The following is a 25,252-nucleotide window of genomic DNA, read 5'->3' on the forward strand; positions in this document are numbered from 1 at the left end:
TGCAGACCCCGTACTAGTTTAGATGTCTATTATTCTTTCAATCAAATTTTGCAAAGATTTATCAAACTTTTTCATATGAGCCAATTTCTAAAATACAGACTGATATTATAGCAGACGTTATTCCACTTCTAAAATTCTGTGACACAAGCAATCGTGCTGAACCTTATACAACCATCATTGCTCAATTCACTCCTGTTTCTGAGAAGCAGCTTCTTGAAAACATACATAACGTCTGTATATCGGGGTCATCAAAGGAACCTGGCCCAGTCAAATGATGCATGTCATGGAACCGCTATTTTCTGAATAGGATCTTTCCATCTTTAGGTCATAAATTGTCCCTAAATTCTGGAAGTCGACTAAAATAGAATCTTTACTGAAAATGCATTCTTTAAATCAGCAGAACTTAACAACTACTGAACCATCTTAGTACTCCCCTGACTAGATAAGTTACTGGAGAAACATACATTTAGCCAACTCCGGATCTTTGTGGAATAAAACAACTTATTGGATTTCCATTAAACAATCTTCCACAAATGCAGAAGCTTCAAGTTGGTCAGAGTATTAGTTCTGGATGACCTTTGCAAACTGACTGATGCTTAGTGGTGTTGGGGCATTGATACTCTTAGGCTTCAAACACTCCACCCTTGGCACAATACTCTTTGATGTAGGCATACAAGGAATTAATGTACAGTGTTTTATATAATTCATGGCAGTCAGTCAATGGTACTAGCATGCTGTCCATCGGGGATATTTCTTTCACCCCTTTTACTTAAGTTTTACATGCCCCTCAATAGCTAATCTTCTCCAACTTGCTGGGGCTAGATTCTACATTTATGTGAATAACATCCAACTGATGTTTCAGCTAGTTCTCCCATCTGAGCAGGCCATACTAAACGCACCTCCACTGACTATATTTCTATTGTTCACACGTCAGTGGATGTCCACCAATTCATGAAGCTTAATCCTTCAAAGTCTGAGGGCCATATGTATGAAAGTTTGGTTTTGCGATTCTCAAATAGCGATTTTTTGGGAATCGCTATTTGAGAATCGCAAAACGCTATCTAAGTATTTTTATTTTATTTTATTTTTGTGTTTTACAGAGCGCGAACATGACCCGTGAGGGTATCAGATCGCTTTACACGGTATACATTGTTGAACAAGCAAAAGGTTTAAAGTGTAGAGACAAAACAAGATCAACATGTATGGTTACAATCACCGTCAGAGTCAGAAACAAAAACAAAGGTTCCATATGTTCTCGTTGTGGGCAGTTGGTGATATGGGAAAGCGGTAGTCATAGAGTAGTCCCGCATAATGAGGTGGTTGCGGGCAGGCCTTAGGCGAGGAATTTACCCATGAGGAAGGTTTTGGTCTAATTTTTGAAGCGTGCTAGAAGAGGGATTTTCCTGATGGAATTTTGCGAATCCTACATATTCCTTAATTGCGATTTGCAAATTGCAATTCGCAATTAAGGAATACCTCCCCATTCAGAATGAATGGGAAGACATTCTCAATTTGCGATTCTCAATTAGAGAATCGCAAATTGAGAATGCAATTTCAAGGGTGCCATGGTGTCAAAAGGACACCCTGTTGCATCCCTGAAATGTGCATGTGTGCACATGTGGCACACATACATGCCCTGAGGGCATGCATGTGGGTCACATGGCACTTCGAAAAATGCAAAAAAGTGTTTTTTTCAGAGAAATCGCAAATTACCACCAACTTGAAGTTGGTGGTAATTTGCGATTCCTTAAGCCCAAATTGTACTTTTTCTGTGCCTCTTACATTGCATTTAAGGAATCGCAAAATGTGCGATTTCTTATTTTGCAAGGCAGTTTTACCTTAATACATTCCACTTAGCTAAATTGCGCTCGCAATTTTGAATGATGCATATGGCCCTGAGCTCCTTATAAACCACTTAAGATGTGTCCTTATCAGAAGCTCTCCATTGGTTTAAAAAATGGACGCCCTCTGTGGTCTGAGTACTAAATCTATGCATCCATGTAGATTCTAGTATGATATTGAATACTCAATTCACAAGGGTATCCACATCATGCTTCATTCAACTAAACACTGAGAACATTGTTGCAAATAATTTAAGACATCTTCACTTCTTCTTTATTAATGTCCATATGCAGTCAACGCTGAGTCATTGCAATGCAAAGTTTTAAGCAGCCCAAGAAAAAAACTTGAACCACAATCAGCTGGTGTGGATTTCCTAATTAAGGGTCTGACCAGATAGAACCATATCAATCTCATACGAAGGCAGCTGCACTGTCTCCCATTATGTAGCAGAGTTATATTCAATCCCATGGTCATTAGTCACAGGGCAGTTTATCAAAGTGCATCTGACATCATAGCTTCTCAATCTGTCTGCTATAGGGTAGTCAGAGCTCTCCAATTGGCTATATGTGCTGTACTTATGATGTGGACAGACACATATGTTGGTAGATACTTCTATACACCAGCAGCTAGGGCTTGGAATTCCTTTCCTCTAGATTTACGGCACATTCATTTCCTGTCTCATTTCAGGGTGATTAAAAAAATAGGTTTTTGTTTGTATCTTAAGTCTCTACTACGAGGCTAGAAACATTTGTGGATTTGGCACAAACATATCTGTGCCCTCATTAAATAAATGAGAAATCTTCCAGCCACTTCTGAGTATTATTTCCCCCCCCCCCCCCCCAAATCAATTTTGACATTCCAAATCTGTTACTTGGGAAACAAAGACACAGTCTTCGGAAGGCTGATAAATGATGGCCCTGTCAAATGATCCACCAAACTCTACAATTTCTATAGCATGTTCACCATTTTACCTTCTCAAAGAAACCTACTGATTTTCAGGTCGATACTGATGTAGCCTTGCTTATTACAGTAGAGAACATCCCACACTTTTGTGCCCATCATTTTGTCATTTTTAGGTCGAGCTGTATTTACTTATATACTTCTGTCTGGGCTTAAACTCCGCCCACTAGTTTAATTTGTTTGTTTCAGTGTCTTTAAAAATCCTAGGTTGCTAGTGGTCAGTCGTGCCTCGTTGTCCCTCCTTTTCTCTTTCGTTTCTCCCACTGAGCAGGGACTAAATACTGTATTATTACACTATGCATGTTTAGCTGTTCTTTTGGGGACTATTTTTTTATTTGTTCCCTGCTCGGTTACTGTTTGTAAGCATGTGGCTGACTTCCACTTAGGAGGAGGATAATCAAAGCGCTGGAATGCGAAATGACTGGTGTTTGCACTTCCCCTTTCAATGAGAAGTTGTGGGAGCTCTCCGTTTTCAGAGCACCTGTTTCTGGGCAGGACAGCCGCGGTGAAGCTCTTGCCGCCGTCAGAGAACCAGTTTGACTGGGCTTCCCCAATTCTCTGCAGAACCAACTTTTTTTGTTGTTGTTGCTGATTTACATCGCACGAAGTGGACCCGAGGGTATTGAAGCGCTTTATATAAGCACCAGTTGCATAACACAATGCTACATTTCTAGGCAGGAGTGCCTTTGAGACACCCGCTGCCTTTCACACATCGCTGTAGCGCCTCCAAGTGTGCCCCTGTTACCATACAATCAGGGGTGGGCCAAGCCTGCAGTCATCAGCCATGTCCCTAGATCTGGTGCGGGTGACCCGCCGGTATTCGTCTGTATGAGTCCCCACCTCGCCGCTGGACTCCTTTCATGCCCCATGTTTGTACTGCACACCTAATGGCAAGCCTGCAAGGCTCCAGCCATCTGTCACGCCCCTGGATCTGGTGCGGAGGAGCCGCTTGCTGCCCAGTGCTGCGTCTGAGGCCACTGGCTTCCTTCCATGCCCCAGGGGAGCTTGATGTTTGTCCTGTGCCCTCTCCCCCCATGCCACAATGCCCAACAAAACTACCCTACCTCCACATTATTGGTTAGATCTCTAGGACAGATCCCGGGAGGAGCTGCAGACAGCCTCAAGTTGTGCATTACCTTGCTAACTGAACTGGTACATTTGTAATGTACCACTGCATGCTCGCTTCGACTGTTGCCAGTTTTCTTGCTGCACCAATTGTTGTTCCTTTTCAGTCATGGGTATCTCGTGTCCCGCTTGAAAGCTCTTTCTGAATATATGTAGCAAAGAATGTGGGGACACTTTGTCTTCAGATTACTGGAGGATCTAGGGATGGGGGCGTAAACTGTTTTTTATGCGAGTTATTGCTGGCCTTACTTTAACTGTGACCTTGAATTTATCTGGTTTATCTATTAATTAAGGGTATCCTCCAACTTCCAGCACCTCCCGCACCACCAACAACACTCTCCCTACCATAAGAGACTTCCAGTCAAACAGTGGTAGGTCATTATGTTTCTGTTAGGAGCCTGCAATTATTTTTCTACTCGGTAAGTAGTGTTCCTTTTAGAGACAAATATATAGTGTGTTCGCTGACCTAGCGTTTGGATTAGAATTAGCCATAGACTCCAAGCAAGAACTCCTTACCGTCTGAACTATATCGGCAAAAAACAATGGTAAAACTAGTTACTCATTATTTACGGACCCTGGGTGTCTTCTGTGTTGCTCCCCAACAGGGTCTGGTCTGACTGGTCGGTGTGTGAGCCATATTTTGACTGTGACCTGTTTTCTGCTCTGCTGGGTCCAGGTTGACTGGTAATTACAATAATATTCTCACAAACATAGTCTGCATCATGCTCAAATCCATGCAGTCTTCCATACCTTGGAAAACACTTATACAACTGGTGCTCAAGTAAAGCGCTCTGTGCACAATGCTGCTCTTCTGGCTCTACTTCCTTGTGCCTCATGCTGCTCTTCTCACTCTCCTTCCTTGTGCCGTGTGCTACTCTTTTCACTCTCCTTCCTTGGCCCCACACTGCTCTTCTCACTCTCCTTCCTTGTGCCTCACTAGGCTGTTCTCACTCTACTTCCTTGTGCCTCATGCTGCTTTTCTCACTCTCCTTCCTTGAGCCTCACGCTGCTCTTCTCACTCTCCTTCCTTGTGCCTCATGCTGCTCTTTTCCTCGAGCCTCACACTGCTCTCTTCATCCTCACTCTCCTTCCTTGTGCCTTACGCTGCCCGTCTCACCTTCCTTCCTTGTGCCTCATGCTGCAAATCTCACTCTCCTTCCTTGTGCCTCACGCTTCTCTTCTCACTCTCCTTCCTTGTGCCTCATGCTGCACTTCTCACTCTCCTTCCTTGTTGCTCATGCTATTCTTTTCACTCTACTTCCGTGTGCCTCATGCTACTCTTTTCACTCTCCTTCCTTGGTCCCACACTGCTCTTCCCACTCTCCTTCCTTGTGCCTCACTCTGCTGTTCTCACTCTCCTTCCTTGAGCCTCACGCTGCTCTTCTCATTCTCCTTCCTTGTGCTTCATGCTGCTCTTTTCCTCGAGCCTCACACTGCTCTCTTCATCTTCACCCTCCTTCCTTGTGCCTTACGCTGCCCTTCTCACCTTTCTTCCTTGTGCCTCATGCTGCACTTCTCACTCTCCTTCCTTGTACCTCACGCTTCTCTTCACTCTCCTTCCTTGTGCCTCATGCTGCACTTCTCACTCTCCTTCCTTGTTGATCATGCTACCCTTTTCACTCTACTTCTGTGTGCCTCATGCTACTCTTTTCACTCTCCTTCCTTGGCCCCACACTGCTCTTCCCACTCTCCTTCCTTGTGCCTCACTCTGCTGTTCTCACTCTACTTCCTTGTGCCTCATGCTGCTCTTTTCCTTAAGCCTCACACTGCTCTCTTCATCCTCACTCTCCTTCCTTGTGCCTTACGCTGCCCTTCTCACCTTCCTTCCTTGTGCCTCACGCTGCACTTCTCACTCTCCTTCCTTGTGCCTCACGCTTCTGTTCTCGCTCTCCTTCCTTGTGCCTCATGCTGCACTTCTCACTCTCCTTTCTTGTTGATCATGCTACTCTTTTCACTCTACTTCCTTGTGCCTCATGCTACTCTTTTCACTCTACTTCCTTGTGCCTCATGCAACTCTTTTCACTCTACTTCCTCGTGCCTCATCCTGCTCTTTTCCTCGTGCCTCACGCTGCTCTTTTCACCCTCACTCTCCTTCCTTGTACCTCATGCTGCACTTCTCACTCTCCTTCCTTGTGCCTCGCGCTGCTCTTCTCACTCTCTTTCCTTGTGCCTCATGCTGCTCTTTTCACTCTACTTCCTTGTGCCTCATGCTGCTCTTTTCCTCTTGCCTCATGCTCCTCTTTTTACTCTACTTCCTTGTGCCTCATGCTGCTCTTTTCCTCGTGCCTCAAGCTGCTCTTTTCATCCTCACTCTCCTTCCTTGGCCTCACGCTGCTCTTCTCACTCTCCTTCCTTGGCCTCACGCTGCTCTTACCACTCTCCTTCCTTGTGCCTCATGCTGCTCCTTTCACTATATTTCCTTGTGCCTCATGCTGCTCTTTTCACTCTACTTCCTTGTGCCTCATGCTGCTCTTTTCCTCGTGCCTCAAGCTGCGCTTTTCATCCTCACTCTCCTTCCTTGTGCCTCACGCTGCTCCTCACTCTCCTTTCCTTATACCTCACACTGCTGTTCTCACTCTCGTTCCTTGAGCCTCTTGCTGCTTTTCTCCTCACTCTCCTTCGTTGTGCCTCACGCTGCTCTTCTACTCACTCTACTTAATTGGGCCTCATCCTGATTTTCTCACTATCCTTACTTGTGCGTCATGCTGCTCTTCCCCTACTCACTCTCCTTCCTTATGCTTAATGCTTCTCCACAACTAACAATCCCACTCCACATAATCCCACTCAACATAATTCCACTTCACACCACATATACATACACTCCATAACACATAAGTAAAAGACATCGCCATTTACAACGCGAAAAGCTCTAACTCAAACAAATGCGAGACCTGCTGCATTTCCAATGCTTGTTTAACCTTCCAATTAACAGCTCTACCCGCCAGGGTGCTTCTAATTATGCCCTTCCCTGCGAAATCGAGCTTGGGTTCAACTAAACATTCAACCAGCTTCCCCACCGCATTATTGTCAGCAGGGTCTAACCATGGAAATAGGTGTGGGAGGGTAGAATTTTAAGAGCAAGAGAGCACTCAGTGACTACTATTGGTTTTGGATCAATGGGCCTAACCCTGAAGCATGCAGGTTATTTAAGAGCAATATTTATGCATTGCATTAATTGTGGTACTGCCGCCCGCCCCTTTGCAGAAGCAGGGACAGGAAAGACAACTACCACTACTACGTAAACCTACCTCCCCGTTCCCCTATCCCACTGTGCATGAATGGCAGAATGGAAAGTGAAGTCAGACCAGTAAATGCTCCTCATGCTTGGCTTCAAAATGTGAAATACAACGGCCAGAGGAGACCCTGGCATTCTGAGTGCCACCTTCTGCTTACAGAGCTTACAACCTTAAAGGTGCAAACCGTTGTGTTCAACGTTTGACTTTCTGTTTATCATTTATTTTAAAAGCGGCAGTTCTTGCCCCGTTTCTTTGAATTCAAGAGGTTTTGAAAAAAGGGGTACATCCAGGAATTAGGCCTACAATTGCATGTGTCGAATGTTATGCGCTAGACCAACAAAGCAGTTTTTGATCATAGAATTAACGTGGGGTAGTGACATATCAGACTGAACATACAGACGAATTGAATTTACCTGCATATCGAAACCCAACGACAACGGCAATTGAAACATTTCTAATCATACATAATATTTTTTGACACTTTTCTTGTGATTGGTACCGTACTTGATGATCAGCTGCTTCAATCCTCTTTAGGTTCAGAACCCTCTGAATCTCTTCTAACTCCTTGCTAGATCTTTCTTTCAGGGGATAATTTTTCACCTCATGACCGGAGTTGAAGGCCTTCAAACAACAACAAAATTAACACACAAGAGGATTTAGAAAAAAACACCATTCCATTTGTCAAACATAAAGTGTGCTAGCCAGTTCTCAAAAGCAGTTCAAGGTTAGGGGAACAATTAACAAAAGAAGGTCATACAACTACACCTTTCCTACTCCTACACACGAGTGTAGCTTTATGACTTTTGGAAATGTACAACATTTTTCAGCAGTGGGCCTGGAAAAGTGTGACAATTGCATATGTCTAGGCATGGGGTAACTTAATTTGACTTTATCTTATTTAGCATAGGCATGTCAGTGTGGAATTGTACGCACAGTGCAATGTCGCATTAGGGAAAGGCAGAGACATGGAGTAAGTGCATTTTTTTTATTCCAAGAGTAGGAATCCCCATCCCCCTACATCTCATGACCACACAAAACTGGTTCCCCTAGTTTCCTCTTGTCTCCTAATTAGGAACAGCATACTTTCTGTATCTTTACTAAGTTTGGGCATGTATGCTGGCCCTATTCATAAAGCCCAGAGTCCCATCTTTGTGATTGATGTCACCAAACTGGGCACTTAGGAGAACTGCGAGAGTAGGAAGTATGGAAGAGCGGGGGAGGAGCATGTAGGGAAGAACGTTTACATTTTATCACATGATGACTTCCATTTTTCACAATCTGGGCTTCCTTTTCAATTGCGCTGATGCTTTCCACATTGTCAAGCAGGACACTGTTCACATTTTGGAATGTGCATGTACTATGTCTTAAGCAACCTATTTATCTCAGCCCCACAGCCACGACCGCTCATTTGAACGGGCCTCTGTGTTAAACTGATCAGAAGACAGCCATTGGAAGTGCACACGTAAGCGCTGAATGATTCCTCATTATAATGCTCAGTATTTTTACAGCAGTTGTCATTTCTAAGTCACACACAATTAACTGATGTTAAAAGTTGCATATTATTGGGGGGCGTGGTTTTGACGCCAAGGAAGATGGCGGCGTGAGTTCTTTCCTCCACCCGTGGCGCTGGTATTACTGACATTTTCAGCAGTATTCAGCGATCATCGAAGTGCCCCTTTTCGTCTGTCTGACAGCGGTGCGAGTTAAGCACGCAAGGAATGTGTCAGAGCTGCCGCTCTGTGCCCCTGAGCAGCTGTATGAAGGGGTGATCAGCGCGGCCTGTGTGGCGCCCAGCGTCGGAGCCTTCATCAGCGGAGCAGCAGAGCCACATGCTGCGCGACCCGTCTACCCATCTACGGCTGAATCGCGGTAGGAGCGCGACTTCTTTGGTACACTGCTACGCTTCCAGGGCATAAGCGCTCACTCGACCGGCATTGGGAAGGCTTGAAACGCAATGGCTGTCCGTTTCTGAAGCCCTCCCTCTTCAACAGCAGGACGCTCGTCAAAGGCAAAATGGCGGCCATCATCGTCCCCTGACGAATACCTGCCTACAATCACCGCGCTGGCTGTGCTGAGCCTCCCACAAGTGGTTAGGTTGGTCCTGCCTAGAAGTGAGGGGTAAAGAAGATCACCACATCCTGAAAATCGTCACTTGAACCCAGAGTGAAGCGCTTGTCCAGCTCTGTGCTGTGAGTACTAAAATGGCGGTGCCCCCCTACAGTAAGGAGCTCATCCCAGTGCACTTGCCCTTTCTCTAACAAGCAGGCTTATAACACCCTGGCATGGGATGTGTTTAATTGAAGATGTACCGCTTGTCCTGTTCATCTACAGCTTTGCATCATAACCTGTGGCTGCCTGACCTTGAGATGGCTGGTGAATGAGAAGGTCTATCTCCTCTAATATCACTGCCTGACCCCAAGATGGGCGACGCTCGAGACAACTTCTAGTTTCTCTACTCCAGTACTTCTTTGAAGCTTGCTGTTGCTTTACCGCTGGTGATCTGGTGCACCTTTCCATTAACGGATACTGGACCCCAGTCTTCGCAACCCAAGGGGGGGGGATGACTCATGGACATTTCCTAATATCTTTTTCACCTGAAGCCTTCTGTTGGTTTCTTACTGGCTTACTACTGTCTTTGGGCCAAGAATTTCGATAGGTGGTAATCACCTCTTCGTGCCTACACCCGCCACCTTTATTTCACTCCCATAGAGGTTGTCTGTCCACAACAACATGAGCGAGAAAGAAGCCAAAAATCTTAAGAGGCTCAAAGCCGACCCTCCGAACCCTGATTCACCGACCAAAGAGAAACGCGATATTAATGAGACTCTAGACACAATTCTGCTCAAGCTTGCAGATGACCATGATCTGGCGAAATCCACCAAAGAAGAAATATCCGCTGTTCGGCAGGACATCAGAGACACCAACGCCAGGCTCTCGGAGACAGAGCACAGAATCAGCCGACTAGAAGACTCCGAAACAAAGACCTGTAAGTCCCTACAGAGGCTATCAACTACTACGGACTCCCTGACACAACGACTATCTGAGTTGGAAGACAGAAACCGCAGGGGGAACCTGCGCATCTTTGGCATGCCTGAAGGGTCTGAAGAAGCCGCGGGGTCCTGTGTCTCTTTTTTGGAGTCCTGGTTCTCCCAAGCCACCAATCTAACCTTCCATACTCCTTTGGAATTTGACCGAGCGCACAGGGTTCCGTCACGAATCACGGCCAATCAAAAGGGCCCCAGCCCTATAGTTTGTAAGCCTCTTCGTTATCAGCACGTAGAGCAGATCCTGGCATTCATGCTTCGGAATAATCATATCCTTTGGAAGTCATCTAAGATCTTCATCTCCCAAGATTATAGCAAAGAAACAGTTGACACCAGGAAGAGCTTTCTTGCTCTTAGACCAAGGTTGCACACCCTAAATTACCAGTATGGCTTTGTGGGTCCCTCGAAATTCAGAGTCTTGATTCAAGGAGTCCCGCGAATATTTACTGATCCGGCGCAACTGAAGAGATTCCTTGACGGGCCAGACACCCCTTCGATGGATATCACCGAGTCAGGTGCTCCAAGTAGGGGCACCTGATGTTCATTACATAAGTCTTTTGTTCATATACGGGCCTCTATTAGTTCTACAGGTCACTTCTGTAAAGCCGCCAGTTGGCCTTTCGATAGGCCTTCCTCCATACCAATAGACAATCTACTGGCTTTAATGATTCTTGCTCCGTGTTACTTCAAACCTCTGTTTTCTCGCAGCAGACTGGTATTGATTTCATATCTAACTGAATCTCTAGTGCTTTCCTCACAGCCATGTGTCGATCATATGATCATACCTGTTTAGGGCAGCTGACATCAGATACTTACCCTGTACCATTGGCAGTTGCTACTCACTCTAATGCTTCACTCATAGCCATGTTGCGATCATACGAACATACCTGCCATGAGCAGCAGGAATAAGGTTCTTATCCTGCTCCACTTGCAGTGTCTACACACTTCCAGTTGCAGTTCTCCACAACATGTTGTATCTGGCAAGGCATTTCGTAATGCCAGTTTGTTATTTGCTGTCTCAAACACATTTGAAAACTTAAACACTACTGTTACACCCGTTGTTATGTATGCATTAACCTCCGGACGAATTAATGTTTTCAGAATTTGTAGCATTACGCATGATGTTCTACTAGTACCCTGGGAGGGGAGTTGCTGTTGCTTTCTCTCTTGTCACCATGTCTTTGGGTTACTTTTGGGGTGGGTGGGGAGGGTTTGGGTTGTGGGGAGGTGGGGGGGGGGGTCCCTGTTAGTTATCGTCTTGTTTACTATTTTGACATTTTTGTTTTCATTTCTACATGCCAGCTTGACTCTAGTCTAGTTCACCTACATGCCGTGTCCCAGTGCTCCAGTGCTCCAATATCCCAGTGGCTGCTCCCTGTTTGAAGCCTGGTCCTGTCCTCCAACGACCTACGATCACCAGTGCCCTTTTACCCATGTTTGCCCAACTACATTACCATACAACTACCAACCGCTCGGTCTGGCTTCCCACTGCTGCTAATGTTCTGGGTTCTGTGGTCATCTATTATATACATGACACGAGTTAATGCCAATGCTATCTACCCCTAGCTTCTCAGCTCACAAGGACAAGAATATTAAAATTGTCTCGCTGAACGTCAAGGGCATCAATCATCATCCGGTTAAAAAGAGGAAAATTCTTGACTATGTATATAAACAAAAGGGTGATATAATATTTCTCCAAGAAACTAAAATTGATTCATCGCAGTTCAATTCAATGAAGAATAAGACGTACAGCGAGGCAGTAGGCTCAGAAGTCCTGGGGGAAAAAACGGTGTCCTGACCCTAAATGCCAAAAAATCCAACATTGATTTACTAAAGTGTACTGCAGACGCTAAGGGTAGATGGGTCTCGGTCAAACTCTCGAAGGACAACAAGGAGTTTTTTGTCACCAATCTCTACGCCCCCAACAGAGACGACCCTGATTTTTGGAAAGAACTATGTGACCACATTGACACGATACCGGATAACGCCACACACATTATGGGTGGCGACTTTAATCTGCCCCTCAACCCATTGCTAGACAGGGACTCTCGTTGCCCCTATCGACCAAACGCCTCTCACAAAGCCCTCATTAATCTCTGCACCCATTTTAATTTAATAGACTCGTGGAGATTACAAAATCCCACAGGTAGGGACTATACATTCTTTTCACCCCCACATAACACTTATTCACGCATAGACTTTATCCTCACCTCCGGCCACACTTCTTCCAACATTGAAGCCACTTCCATAGAGCCTAGGGTTATCTCTGACCACTCATGCATCACGATGTCCCTTGCACTACAGAACGAGGTCAAGAGAACTAACTTATGGAGACTCAACAATGCGGTCCTTAAGACAGAAGCTCACAGGCAGACCATTGAAAAAGCGATTTGTGAGTATCTCGAGCTAAATAAAAAGGGAGAAACTCCTGACCTCACAAGGTGGGAGGACCTCAAGGGGAGTCATAATCAAAATAGGTGCAGCCATGAACAAAGATGCTAATAGTAACCTACAGCGCCTAGAACAGGAAATACTAACGCTTGAAAAAAGACATGTCCTCTCCAGAGATCCCCTAGTCATCCCCTAGGCTCCCAATCTTTGGAACCAGCTGTCCCTTCCGCTCAAATCTGCCAACTCTCTTCTGGAATTCAGAAATCTCCTGAAAACATGCCTTTTCACACAGACTGGCTAGACCCCCGCTTCTACGCCTCTCAGCACTCAATCAGCGCCAGGAAACTTACGGTGTCAGAGCGCTATAGAAGATCCCCCTTAAGATAAGATAAGATGAATGACATGATGTCTAAAAAATATGAATATAACAAGATTGTCAGTGAAAGGGCGGGGGTCTGATTAAGGAACCAAAAGAGCTTTAGGCTCTGCAAGTCCAACAAAGCGGGGAAGAGTCTGGCATCTTACCTAAAATTTAAACTTCAACAAACTGCAATTAAGAGTCTAACGGATCAAGCTGGGTCTTCCCATTCTGATCCCTCTAAAATTACTGACATTTTCAAAGACTTTTACAAGAATCTGTATAGTAAAAACACGGATCTCGAATCTTCAAAGATCGAGGAATATCTAAATACTTGCACACTTCCTTCCCTTTCAGAGCACGACCAATCAGAACTTAACCTCCCCATCTCCTCTCAGGAAATTGAAACCGCAATTAAAACTCTTCAAACCGGCAAAGCCCCCGGGCCAGCCGGGTTCAGCACCTTATTTTATAAAAGCTTCTCCCCAATACTATCTGAGCCCCTTCAGGACCAATATAGGGAATTCTTTACTAGCGGCCAAGTTAATGGCACTCCAGCTGAGGCTATCATAGCAGTAATACCCAAAGAAGGGAAAGACCCGTCATTCCCGAAAAATTACAGACCAATCTCGCTAATTAATCTCGACTGTAAAATGTATGCCATGATACTCGCCAAGAGGATTCAGAAATTCCTGCCCAAACTCATCCATCCTTCGCAGGTGGGCTTCCTAAAGAATAGACTATCTAGCGACAACACACGTATCCTTGCTCACATATTAGAAATGCAAACTTGTCCGACTCCCCAACCGTCGCAGTCACCTTGGACGCCGAAAAGGCCTTTGACAAGGTCGACTGGACGTATCTGGAAGCTGCTTTAAACAAATTCAAATTAGGTGATGACTTTATCCAAATGGTGATGGCCTCATATTCCAATCCATCTGCCAGGGTGAGAGCGGGTGGCTGCCTTTCTTCCTCATTTAATCTGGAACAAGGCACGAGACAGGAGTGCCCCCTCTCCCCCTCCCTCTTCTTGCTAGCTATCGAACCCTTCCTATATCATTTAAGAAATAATGATCTGATCAAAGGGGCTGACTTTGGAGGGTACGTAGTTAAGATAACGGCCTACGCAGACGATGTCTTAATAGCATCTGAAGATGCGGAGAGCGCAATTCCAGCCCTTATGTCCTCAATAGCGGACTTCGCTGCTGTGTCCGGTTACAAATTAAACAAGGACAAAACAGTAGTGAAGCTCCTAAGCAACGTCGGAGACAAAAGCATTCTGGGTAAGTCTGGTTTACTTTGGCAGCCTAAATGTTTCAAGTACCTTGGTCTAGAGTTTGAGAAGGATCTAATCAGTACCCTTAAAACAAACAAGCTTGCCCTTTACAAAAAGATCCCCTCCTTGTTGGACGATTGGTCCCCAAAATTCCTCTCATGGTGGGGTAGAGCGGAAACGTTGAAAATGATGATTACCCCCTTGATTAATTATCTTACCTGCATGCTGCCCATGACGTTATCAAGTGACTTCCTGAAAAAAGTATATAAACTCTTTAACAACTTTTTATGGCAGGGGAAGAAACCTAGGATTTCCTTACGCAAACTCCAGTTACCTAAAGGGAAAGGGGGTATAGGACTGCCAAACTTCAGGAATTACCAGATTGCCTACCTATGCAAACAGGGTGCTAATTGGCTCCTCCCTCAGCCGGAATATACTCCTGTATGGGTGCATATAGAAAGGGCGATCATTAACAACATGCCTCTCTCTACTATACTGACAGCTGATACTTCCGCCTTTCCCTTCTCAAGGTACATCTTGCTTAACACTAAGAGGGCCCTGCTGCACCTAGAGAGGGCCTACAAAAGTAAGGTCAAAATACACAAATCTAATCTGGCTTCCTTATGGCACAACTCGGCCCTTAAAATAAATGGCAAGTCCCTCTATTGGGAACACTGGTCGAAGTGGGGGATTAAGTCAGTCAAGGACCTATACACAGGCTCCTCGCCTTTGCCTTTCTCCTGTTTGCAGGCCCAGTTCGGGCTTACACCCATGGACTTCTATAGATTCCTCCATCTCAAATCATTGGTTTCAGCCCGTTCCATATCTCCTTCCGATCCGTCACTAACCGGTAGGCTATCCCAATTGGTACAAAAAGGTCATACGGTCTCCATGATATACAAGATCCTCGCCCCTAATCCGCAAAAAGCACACAGGAAATGTGAAACATCTTGGGAGAATGAAGAAAACTCCTCTAACATACTGTTTGATTGGGATAGGATAAGCCTCACTCCTTTCCTTAGTAAAATCTCGCCCATACTCTCCCAAACGAAGCTAATGATTATCAATAGAACATATTGGACTCCCGAGAGATTATTCAAACTTAAACTTCTTGATAGCCCCAACTGCTGGAACTGTAAGCTTCAGGTTGGTGACTTGGCGCACATTCTTTTTAACTTCCCACAATTACAATCATACTGGGACAAGATTTATAGTTACATCCGTATGATCTTTCACTATCGCCCACCAAAATAATTAGCCTATGCTTTATTAGGAGCTATAGGCCCGCATATAAAAAATGTTGAAGACCGGCACTTATTGGATCTCATGCTCACCCTAGGGTGCATAGTTGTACTAAGCAAGTGGAAGAACTTCAATGAGGTCTCCGTTAAGCTGTGGAAAGAGTGGTTGTTTTCATTGAGAGGAGCGGACAACAAGGCTCTTCACACTTCACCATGGCGCAAATCCCACAGGAAACTTTGGGGCTCTCTTGACTCACTAGAGCTTTGCTATGACCCTCCATAAATTCTTTGACCTGCAATATATTCATACTGCCTCAGTCTTCGGTCAATGTCAATCCACCCTGACTTAGCTTTGCTCTGCTGTCACTGGACCAATAAATACCAATAATTGCCAAGGGGCTAGACTAGCTGGTCAACTTTATTTCCTTATTGTGCTTATTCTTTCTTCCTTCTTGTGTTTTATAATTTCTTATAAGTTGTTGCTGAGCTGACGCTGTTTTCTCATCTCAGTGCAACATGGTCTCACTTTCATTCTTTATGCTACCGTTATATACTGGAACCATCATACAATGTTTTCCTCTACAGGATGTGCTTATACCTTGCTTGTCAGCTCTGTAGCCTTGTTTTTTGTATTGTCCTCCCTTCTGTGTTGTTAATAAATAAAGACGCTTTGAATACAAAAAAAGTTGCATATTATTTTTAGATGTATGAAACTGGTGTCACATTGCTCCATTATTATTCACAAGGGTTGCCCAGTAAACAATGCCAGAACATTCAGAAAAAAAATATTTTTAGAAGTTAACTTCTACACATAGTGCAACCCAATATGAATAAAACCAATAATAATAATATCCATTTCCCTTGTTTGGCACTTTTGCACACAATAATGAAAAGAATATACAGCACGGATTAAACTATTCTTTCTTCTTGGGAAATAGAGAAATCAAAACAGACTTTGTTTGAAGGAAATGAGAGTTAATACCTCTTTTTAGGAAGGTAAAATCAATATGAGTAGAGGAGACAAGTTAGGAAATTCCTCTGACACTCATGATAAATTCTTCGGTGTCGATTCCAGCAAACATTTCAGCATGCCAAAGTTGGAGAATGAATTTCAGAAGAGCAAGCAGGTCCCCCTCTAAACTCTGCAGATAATTGCATCTTTAATACTTATACTTATACTTCCTTTTATTGTCTCTGAAGCTTCATATGTGATGTCCAGCTCTAACAACAGTGTTTGGTATTTAGGTCAAGCCTAAAGGCAGCACGCATGCGTTGCTCTGCGAGGTATTCTGTAATCCCTCTGTGGAATTTTAACACACCCACCACACTGCCACCGCTTGTCATTGGTTGCTTGGTCCGCCTTTACGAATTCCATAGTTTTCCTTGGTGAATAGAGTACATTTGTTCCACCTTGTGGCTGTTTTGTCCTGGTCTTGCGGACTTTCCCTGCTACATAGATCCTTTCGATATGCCCCATATGTGTTGGTATGCGCACTACTTTTTATTTGCCTCGGCTTGTTTTGTAACTTTCCTGTTTGTGTTCCGAGCTCTGCTGCTATCTGTCCCTGTTTACTTTGTTCCCGTTCCACTCCCATTGTCTGCGTTCACTTTGCTCCTGCCCCCCTCCCGCTGTAGTTTGTGGTGCCTTTCAAGTGCCCCCTCCCATTGTTCGTGCTGTCTTTCTTCCCGCCCCTTCCCGTTGACCGTGTTGTCTTTACTCCCGACCCCTCGCATTGTCTGTGTTGTCTTAGCACCTGCCCCCTTCCATTACCCAAGTTATCTTTACTCACGCCCACACTGTCCATGTTATCTTAACTCCTGCCCCCTCCCGTTCTCCATGTTGTCTTTACTTCAACCCCCCACCTGTTTTCCTAGTGTAAAAATGTTTGCCCTCTCACATACATCATGTGCAAAGCTCTTTTTGGTCTTAAAAAAGGACACACTACCATAGTACTTTCTGGTACTGAAGGGAACTACTCTGTGTGTGGATGTGCTCATTGTGAAAGGGCAACATGCCGTAACTCATACTGAAGTCTGCAGATGACTAAAATGGGCTGATGCATTGCCCAATGCATGCTTGAGTGAGTTGGAGAAAAATGTGACTGGCACAACCACAGAAGAATGGATGAAGTGTGGCTGAAATACCTATATGTAACTATGTCATAGACATAATAAAAAATAAAAAAATAAAACGGTCTTGGTTCACACAAACCTATAAAACAAATCATTCTGCCATTGGAAACCACTCGCTTACCTTTCAGAAAGAAAGAAAGAAAGAAATAAGGCAATCAAGAAGGCAAGGGGACAAGAAGGAAAAAAGCAGGAAAGCAAAAAAAACAGAATGAAAATAGGAAGGAAAGAAATAAATAAAAATAATTAAAGAAAGCAGTAAGGAAAGAATGAAAGAAGAAAGGAAAGAATGAAAAAAGGAAGGAAAGATGGAAAAAACAATTGGAATATGGAAAGAAGGAAAGAAAGAAGAAAGGTGAGAGAGAAAAAGAGAGGAAAGAAAAAAGAAGGAAAGTAACATGGGAAAAAGAAAGATGGAAAAAAGAATAGAAAAACGAGAAAAAGAAAGAAAAGAAAGTGGCTCCCAGATATTGTGTGGGCGATTTGCTGGAGGCATTAAGCCCGAATATGTGGGCAGTAGTGTTTGGCAGTATGCAGCGTCGGCGAGACACGCTTTCTCCGATGGTAAAGGTCTTTGACCCCAGTGTATCGCCACCCTGCGTTTGGCCAGCAGCAACAACATCGCTACTGATGGAGTGAGGTTCAGAATGATATTTTGTTCAGACTCGCAAAGTTAAACTTCCAATAAAACCGTAACTGTATTAATCAGTGTGTGGTGATTTATTAACCAACTTAGTTTTAAAATGCATATACATCAGAAACAGAAACACGAGGGACTAACTCATGTGCTCTATGTTGCGAAAGCAAGTGCGTAGAAAATAATAAACTAACTTTGTCTATTGTCTTTGTCAGTATTAAATGTGGCTGTTTAACTAATGGCATGTGCTTTTGTTATGTCTTTACGTCTTTTCTGTGGCAAAAGCTCGTGGAGGATCCTGCGGCCTAAAAGAAGAAGGTTGATATAAAATGCAGCTTTGTGTGCACAGCTAGGTAACATAAATTAATGGGTTAATAATTAGCAAAGGGGGTGGGTAACAGAATGGGTCTCAATTCTCTAATTAATTGATGTCTTGTGTTTGTTTAAATAATAGTTTTCGAGTGAGGCCTAAAGGCACATTGAAAAGATGGCGTTTTCGAGTACTGTTCAGAAAGAGCCTTGCATGGAAGTGGAAACTTTTACTACGTTGACAAGTTTTTGAAAATTAAAATAAACTGTGCTAAACGTGCTCTTGGAAGAGAAAGATTCAAGGACAGGAAGCGCAAAGTTTGCCAAGCCAAGGAAGTCATGTACTGTGGCTCAAATGAAAGTAAAATTTTTAAGGAAGCTGCGTGACTTGAGAATAAGAGACAATGGACTCTAAGAAAAGCCCGATCTAGGCTTGGAGAAAGGTGATGACACAATATGAGCTGACAAAAGTCAGCCAATGAGGACACTTGCTGGCATAAAAAAATGTACATTTTAGAGAAGATTAGCTAGTCAGAAAGGTATAAAACTTGGCTCCATGGGCAGGAGGGCGCTTCTCGCTTTCCGATTCCTGAAGGGCGTGTCGTGCTGTTGGACTCTTTGGCGCACGTAAGGATAGCAGACTTTAATGATTTTTCTTTTTAGGTGGAGCGAGTTATTGACAGGGAAATAGAATTTAGGGAATGGAAACTGTTATTTTCTTTAATTCATGCTAACTGATTTGCCTGTGAAGTGTCAGTCTAATATGATTTCTCCTTAATAAACGCTGCTTTCATAATTGCAAATAAAATAAAGATTTCTAATTGAAAATGCTCTTTCTTTGAATAATAAAGTTAATAAAATTAGATTTTTGAAACGACAAGCTGGTCTTGTTTATTCATGGTCTAGTTACCATTAGCTGATCCATTTACCTAAGTTACTTATTTAAAATGATATATGTTTAAAACCATGGTAAGAAATGATAAACTGCAGTTGTATATAAATGTGTAAATAGTTTTTGAATAGTTCTGTTAAATTAGGTCACATGATTCAGTCACCCAAAAATTGTCTTGTTGGTTTATGGGCCTTATGAGTGATTTATGATTAATGGTGAGTATTGTGGAGTTGGGTGGCGTTGGTGAGACAGTTTTTTTCTTAGGGACGCTGGATCAATTCCTTGGTAGCAGAGTTACGGTTGCTATGGTAACTGTCATGCTGCATGGTAATTACATAGGATCGATGTTTAACATATGTTGAGTTTGTTCAGTGTTATATGTAGTCGAAAGGTTTTTTCCAGCAGTGTGAAAATTCCTAGTTGTGCCGGCAAGAGTAGTGTAACAAGTGAAGTTGCACAGTGCATTTGTTCTGTTTCAAAATAGTGGTATTGTCATATATCACTAGTGTTGCGGTCGTACAGCACAAGTTTAGGGATTTAGGTGTGTAAGGTAGAATGTATAGTGAGGATTGTCTATGAAATTAAAGCTTTCGAGTATAGGGACTTGGAGCCTGTTTTAAAACTCACTGTGAAAAGAGTAGTAGAATTTATCCAAGCATGAGTGAAGGGTAAGGAAGCGTAGTCTATCTTACTGGTGAGTGAGGTTTTCTAGTGTGGGTTAAAGTCCTCCCAAGATTCATGTATGTATGGTTAGGGATTTTTCTGTTTGAATGTGCGTAAATGATTTTGTAATATACAAACGAGTGAAACTGAATTGTTACTATATGTGCATTCAGAGAGAAACGAGTTCGTTATAACCTGCTAGAAGGGTAGAGTAGCCTTACTTTATCAACTAATTTAAATATTCTGTGAGAATAGCGTCGTCTATTCCACGCAAAGAATACCTGAATGATTGAAAAAGCTATCACTTTATTTTAGGGAAACAGACAAATGGTTTGTTTTTCTGGAGTTACTAACTGAATTTCTATTGAAAAGTTTTGTTAAAAATGGCGCTGTGAAAATATTTTGTAAAGGAGGGGTCAGTGTCACAGCGGAGCGAGGACAGAGAAGCTGCAGCGGCAGTATACGTCACTAGTGTCGCGCTGTGATTGGCTAGCATACGTCACAGTATTCGCGCACTGATTGGCTCATGTGACAAAGCAGGCTTGCAGCTGATTGGCTTATCCTGAAAAGCAGAGATTCTATTGGTTGAGCAAAGCGGTGACGTAGCTCAACCTGATTGGCTTGTTGGTGAGTTTCGCGCACGGATTGGTTGGTTTTACGGAACAACAAGGAAATAATTACGATCCATTCCGAAGTAAGCGGAATTGTTTAAAACATGGATTATTTTATTACATAAAAGAGAAAAAGAAGCTTTCTTGGTTTCAGAAATTGAAAAATAAATTGAAACCTGACAAGAAAATTGAAACGCGAGGTGGAAGATTACTTCATAAGTACAAAACACCCGCAGCTTACATGTTAGGTGAATATGGTTATCACACTTGTCTCTGGATTGAGAATTGGATGGAATATACCAAGAATGATGGTGTATTAGCATGGCCGGAAGATGGTTCGTTTAACATTAAGGTTATGAAAAACTTAAGAGAAAAAATGATGACTCTTGAACCAAAGCCTAGACCTACACAATTTGAGGCTTTAGCTGAATGGGAGGATGAGATGTTTGAATTGGAACAAGAGAACAGAGGTATAACAAGAGGTACTAGATTGGACATAAATAGGGAAACTCATGAGGATAGGATGCGTCGATGGAGATGTAGTGCATGTGATGGTCTGTATCCAGCGAGATTTGGTGAGGCAGCTGATCAAAAGAATGCCCAAAAGAAAAATAATAATGCTGAAGAAAGTGAATTAGAAGATGCAGTTTTTTTTTTCAGAACAGATTTTATTGTTTATTTGAAAGTAAGATTGCACGCAATCCACAGTACTCCGAACACCAGAGGGGCTGAGAGAAGAAAAGGCACAAAGCAAGGAGTTGCAATCAATACAGCAATCAAAATTACCAGTATAAGCAGAAAAAATACCCCCCCCCCTACCCATAAAAACCACCCCCTCCCGGATCCCACCCTAACCCTATGCACGATGTCCACTCAGGTCTGCAAAGAAAGGAGTACATTTGAAGTAGTGATGCACTCCGTCCCCACCCCAGATCTCAAAACATTTGTTGATCAACGACATCCTGCTGTAGCGGCGGCTCAAGTCACAACCCTCTGTACTCTGCCCACCTTTTCCATATTTTATAGTGCTTTCTGGGGCAGCCACGGGCCTCATATACCGGACGTTCTAAGCCCATGCAATAATCTAATCCTTGTTTCCACGCTTCTATCGGGGGGGCCCTGGGGTTCTTCCAGGCACGGGCCACATCCCTCTTGGCTACCGTGAGACCTAGAAGCAGTAAGTGTCGTTTGTAGATGTTACCACCCACCTGTTCCGTGACGTGAAGAAGGCCCAACTGTGATGTACGGGGAAGCTTCCAGCCTAAAACCCCTTCCAGGCAATCCCACACCCGCATCCAGAATCTCTCCAGCGCCCCACAAGACCACACTGCATGTAGGAACGTACCCACCTCCCGGCCACACCTCAGGCAGTCAGGGGAAGCAATCAAACCGGCCCGCCACAACCTCTCTCTCGTAAAATAGGCTCTCTGTAAGTATTTAAATTGGATGAGGCGCAATCGTACGGCAATAGCCGCCTCCCTCGGAGCAGCAAGAGCCTCCCTTCAACCCTCTTCATCAATGTCTCCTACGTCTCTCTCCCAGATGGTCCGTAGCTTATCTAGAGAAGGGGAGCAGTGAGTAACCAGTGACTGGTAGATGTGGGATATTTTCTTCTCCTCCAAATCTCCCATAAATAACTTAGCTTCCAGCGGACTGAACTCCGGAAGGGAGTCCAATCCCTCTAGGGCAGGGGAAATGGCGTGTCTGAACTGCAAGTATTTGAAAAACTGAGTGTGGGGCATGTCATATTCATCCCTCAGGTCCTGAAATGATTTAAGGGTTGTGCCCCTCATGACATGACCCAGTGCTGAGATCCCTATCGCATCCCAGCCACTGAACCCCTGCAGGGTCGCCAAAGCCGGCAGTCGGCCGTTCCGCCACAGCGGGGTCTCCCCTGTTAGCCTGTTCCACCATCCCATACGGCGGAGCGCCCCACGCCAGATCCTAAAGATCACCTGTGTGACCACCGGGAGCCTCTTCCCCTTTCCCGTCGAGTACAAGAGTGTATGGATAGTGTTCGGTTCCATCAAGTATCTCTCTAGGGCGTACGCCGGGTCACCCCGATCCCCATACCACCACTCATTCAGTACCAGCAAGTGAGAAGCTGGATAGTAGGATAGGATATCCGACGACGCTAGGCCGCCACAATAGGTAGAGAGGAAACAGGTGCGGAGCGCCACTCGAACGGCGCCCCCGGCCCAAAGAAAGCATCCCAGTGCCGAATTCACCTGACGAAACCACTGCGGTGAGACTGGGTATGGGTGGTCCTGCAGCTGATAAAGCATACGAGGGAGGGCCACCATCTTGAAGATGGCCGATCGGCCATAGATATTGAGGGGCATACGGGACCAAGTTTTCATGTCTGATCTGACTCGGTCCCATACGGGAACCACATTGCGTTCCCACGAAACTCCCGGTACGTCTGTCAAGAATACCCCAAGGTATTTGATACCCCCGGCAGCCCTCTTTAGGGCCGCGGCCCAGTCCCCTAGCTCCACACTACCTCCCAGGGTCCATAGAGTGGATTTCCGCGCGTTAAGTTGTAGCTCCGAGACCTCCCCGAAGACTCGCATAATTTCCAGGACTCTCGGTCCCGACCTGTTGAGATTTGTGAGAAAAAAGAGCACGTCGTCAGCATAGAGCGCGATCCTATCAGACGGACCAGCTTCCCATTCAAAGCCTTTCATCTGCGCATCAATGCGTACCCACGCCGCTAACGGTTCCATATCAAGGGGGAACAGGTACGCCGAGAGGGGGCACCCCTGCCGGGTGCCGCGTCCAATAGGAAAGGCGCCCGAGACCGCGCCAGCCACTCTCACAGACGCCGTTAAATCCGTATAAAGCAGCCGTATGTAGGAGAGGAAGCGGGGGCCCAGGTTTAAGCGAGGAAGTAGCGCGTGTAGGTACACCCAGCTCAGCGAGTCAAAGGCTCTATCAATATCAGCCAACAATAGCGCTGCTGGAGTTCCAGTGGCCCGCATCATTTCTAATGCCACTTGGGCCCGCCTAATATTGTGTCTTGTAGCTCTGTGTGGCATAAAACGGCCTGGTCCGGATGGACCAGGTCAGTGATCAGTGGGAGAAGGCGGTTAGCAAGGGCCTTAGCTAGTATCTTCGCCTCGGTATTCAGTAGCAAAATGGGCCGATATGATTCGGGATGGTCGGGGAGTCTCCCTGGTTTGCAAAAGACCACTATCTCTGCGTGTCTCCAATCCCCTGGAAGGTGACCCAACTTCCTAGCAGCTTCCAGTGCCTTTTGGTAACGCGTCCCTAGCTGGAGGTGGTATTTCCGAAAGAACTCGCACGGGAACCCGTTGGGTCCCGGGGCCTTCCCCATATTCAGCTCGCCGAGGGCCTTCCCTAGGTCTTCCGCTGACAGTGGAAGCTCAAGGCGACCGCGGTCTTCATCCGAGATCCCCGTGGCGGAAGATCCGCTAGAAATTTATCAATGTCCTCAGCTAGGAGGAGTACCCTAGGGGCATATTGTGTCTACTAGTAGCTCGCGAAGCTGTCGGCGATCGTCCTCGGATCCGACATAGAAGCCCCGGCCACATCTCGTAGCCCCGGCAACTGCTGTGCCTGAAACGTGCTCTAGCAAAGTCTATACAACATCGTGCTGGACTTATCCCCCCACTGGTAGATCCTGCTTTGTGTGGCAAGCCAAACCTGACGCGACTCCTCTAGGTGCAGGGACGCGGAGTCCCGCTGGGCCTGCAGTAGCCGCCTGACATCTCCCTCATCCCCCGCCTCGGTGCATTGCTCCTCCAGGACGCGGACCCGAGCCGCCGCACTTTCTAGGCCCTCCCTACGTTTCCTACGAGCTGAAGCACACCAGGCTATGTCTACTCCACGAATGGTAGGCTTCATAGCCTCCCAGAGGGTCACATCAGCCAATCCCAACGACTCATTGTCGTTCCAGTAGTGGGATATGGCCTCCCGCACATGAGACTGATAGTCGTCTTGTTGTAGGTGCCAGGTTGAGAGGCGCCACCGAAACGGCTGCCGCCTACTATCCAGCAGTAAGTTAAGGACGACGGGGGAGTGGTCAGAGAGCCCGCGTGGTAGTATAGCCGTCGATTCCACCGTCCCCATCCTGGTACAAGGAACGAACAGGTAATCCAATCTGGAGAAGGATTTATGGACCGCCGAGACAAACGTGTACTCCCGGCCATATGTGTGTTGGTAGCGCCATGCATCCGTCCAGCCCATACCCTTCACCATATCATTCAATCTAGTAGGGGTAGTTAACGGCTGTCCACCACCCGGCCTGTAGCGATCAACATTACAATCCATAACATCGTTCCAGTCACCTCCAATCACAGCCATCGCGTCCGGAATCGCAGCCCAGACGGTGAACAGTTTCTCCACAAGAGACCATTGCAGCGGGGGGAGCATACACACTGCCAAAGACCACTGGCTCGCCACCAATCATCCTCTTAACTAATACATATCTGCCCTGGACATCTACCCACTGTGTGGAGTGCTCATAAGAGACCCTACGATGAATCAGTATTGCCACCCCCGGGACCCTCTAGCA

General features: G+C 45.2%; 1 protein-coding gene across 1 annotated transcript in view; it reads right to left on the reverse strand.

Annotated features, from left to right (window-relative positions):
• CFAP43 (cilia and flagella associated protein 43) overlaps nt 1-25,252 on the reverse strand; it is a 753,224-nt gene that overhangs the window by 288,224 nt on the left and 439,748 nt on the right. Inside the window, exon 22 of the mRNA XM_078643733.1 lies at nt 7,668-7,784. Coding sequence (XP_078499859.1) covers nt 7,668-7,784 — 117 coding nt within the window. The remainder of the gene's footprint in view (nt 1-7,667; nt 7,785-25,252) is intronic.

Source organism: Lissotriton helveticus, chromosome 5_1, assembly GCF_964261635.1.
Source record: "Lissotriton helveticus chromosome 5_1, aLisHel1.1, whole genome shotgun sequence".
Taxonomy (NCBI): Eukaryota; Metazoa; Chordata; class Amphibia; order Caudata; family Salamandridae; genus Lissotriton; species Lissotriton helveticus.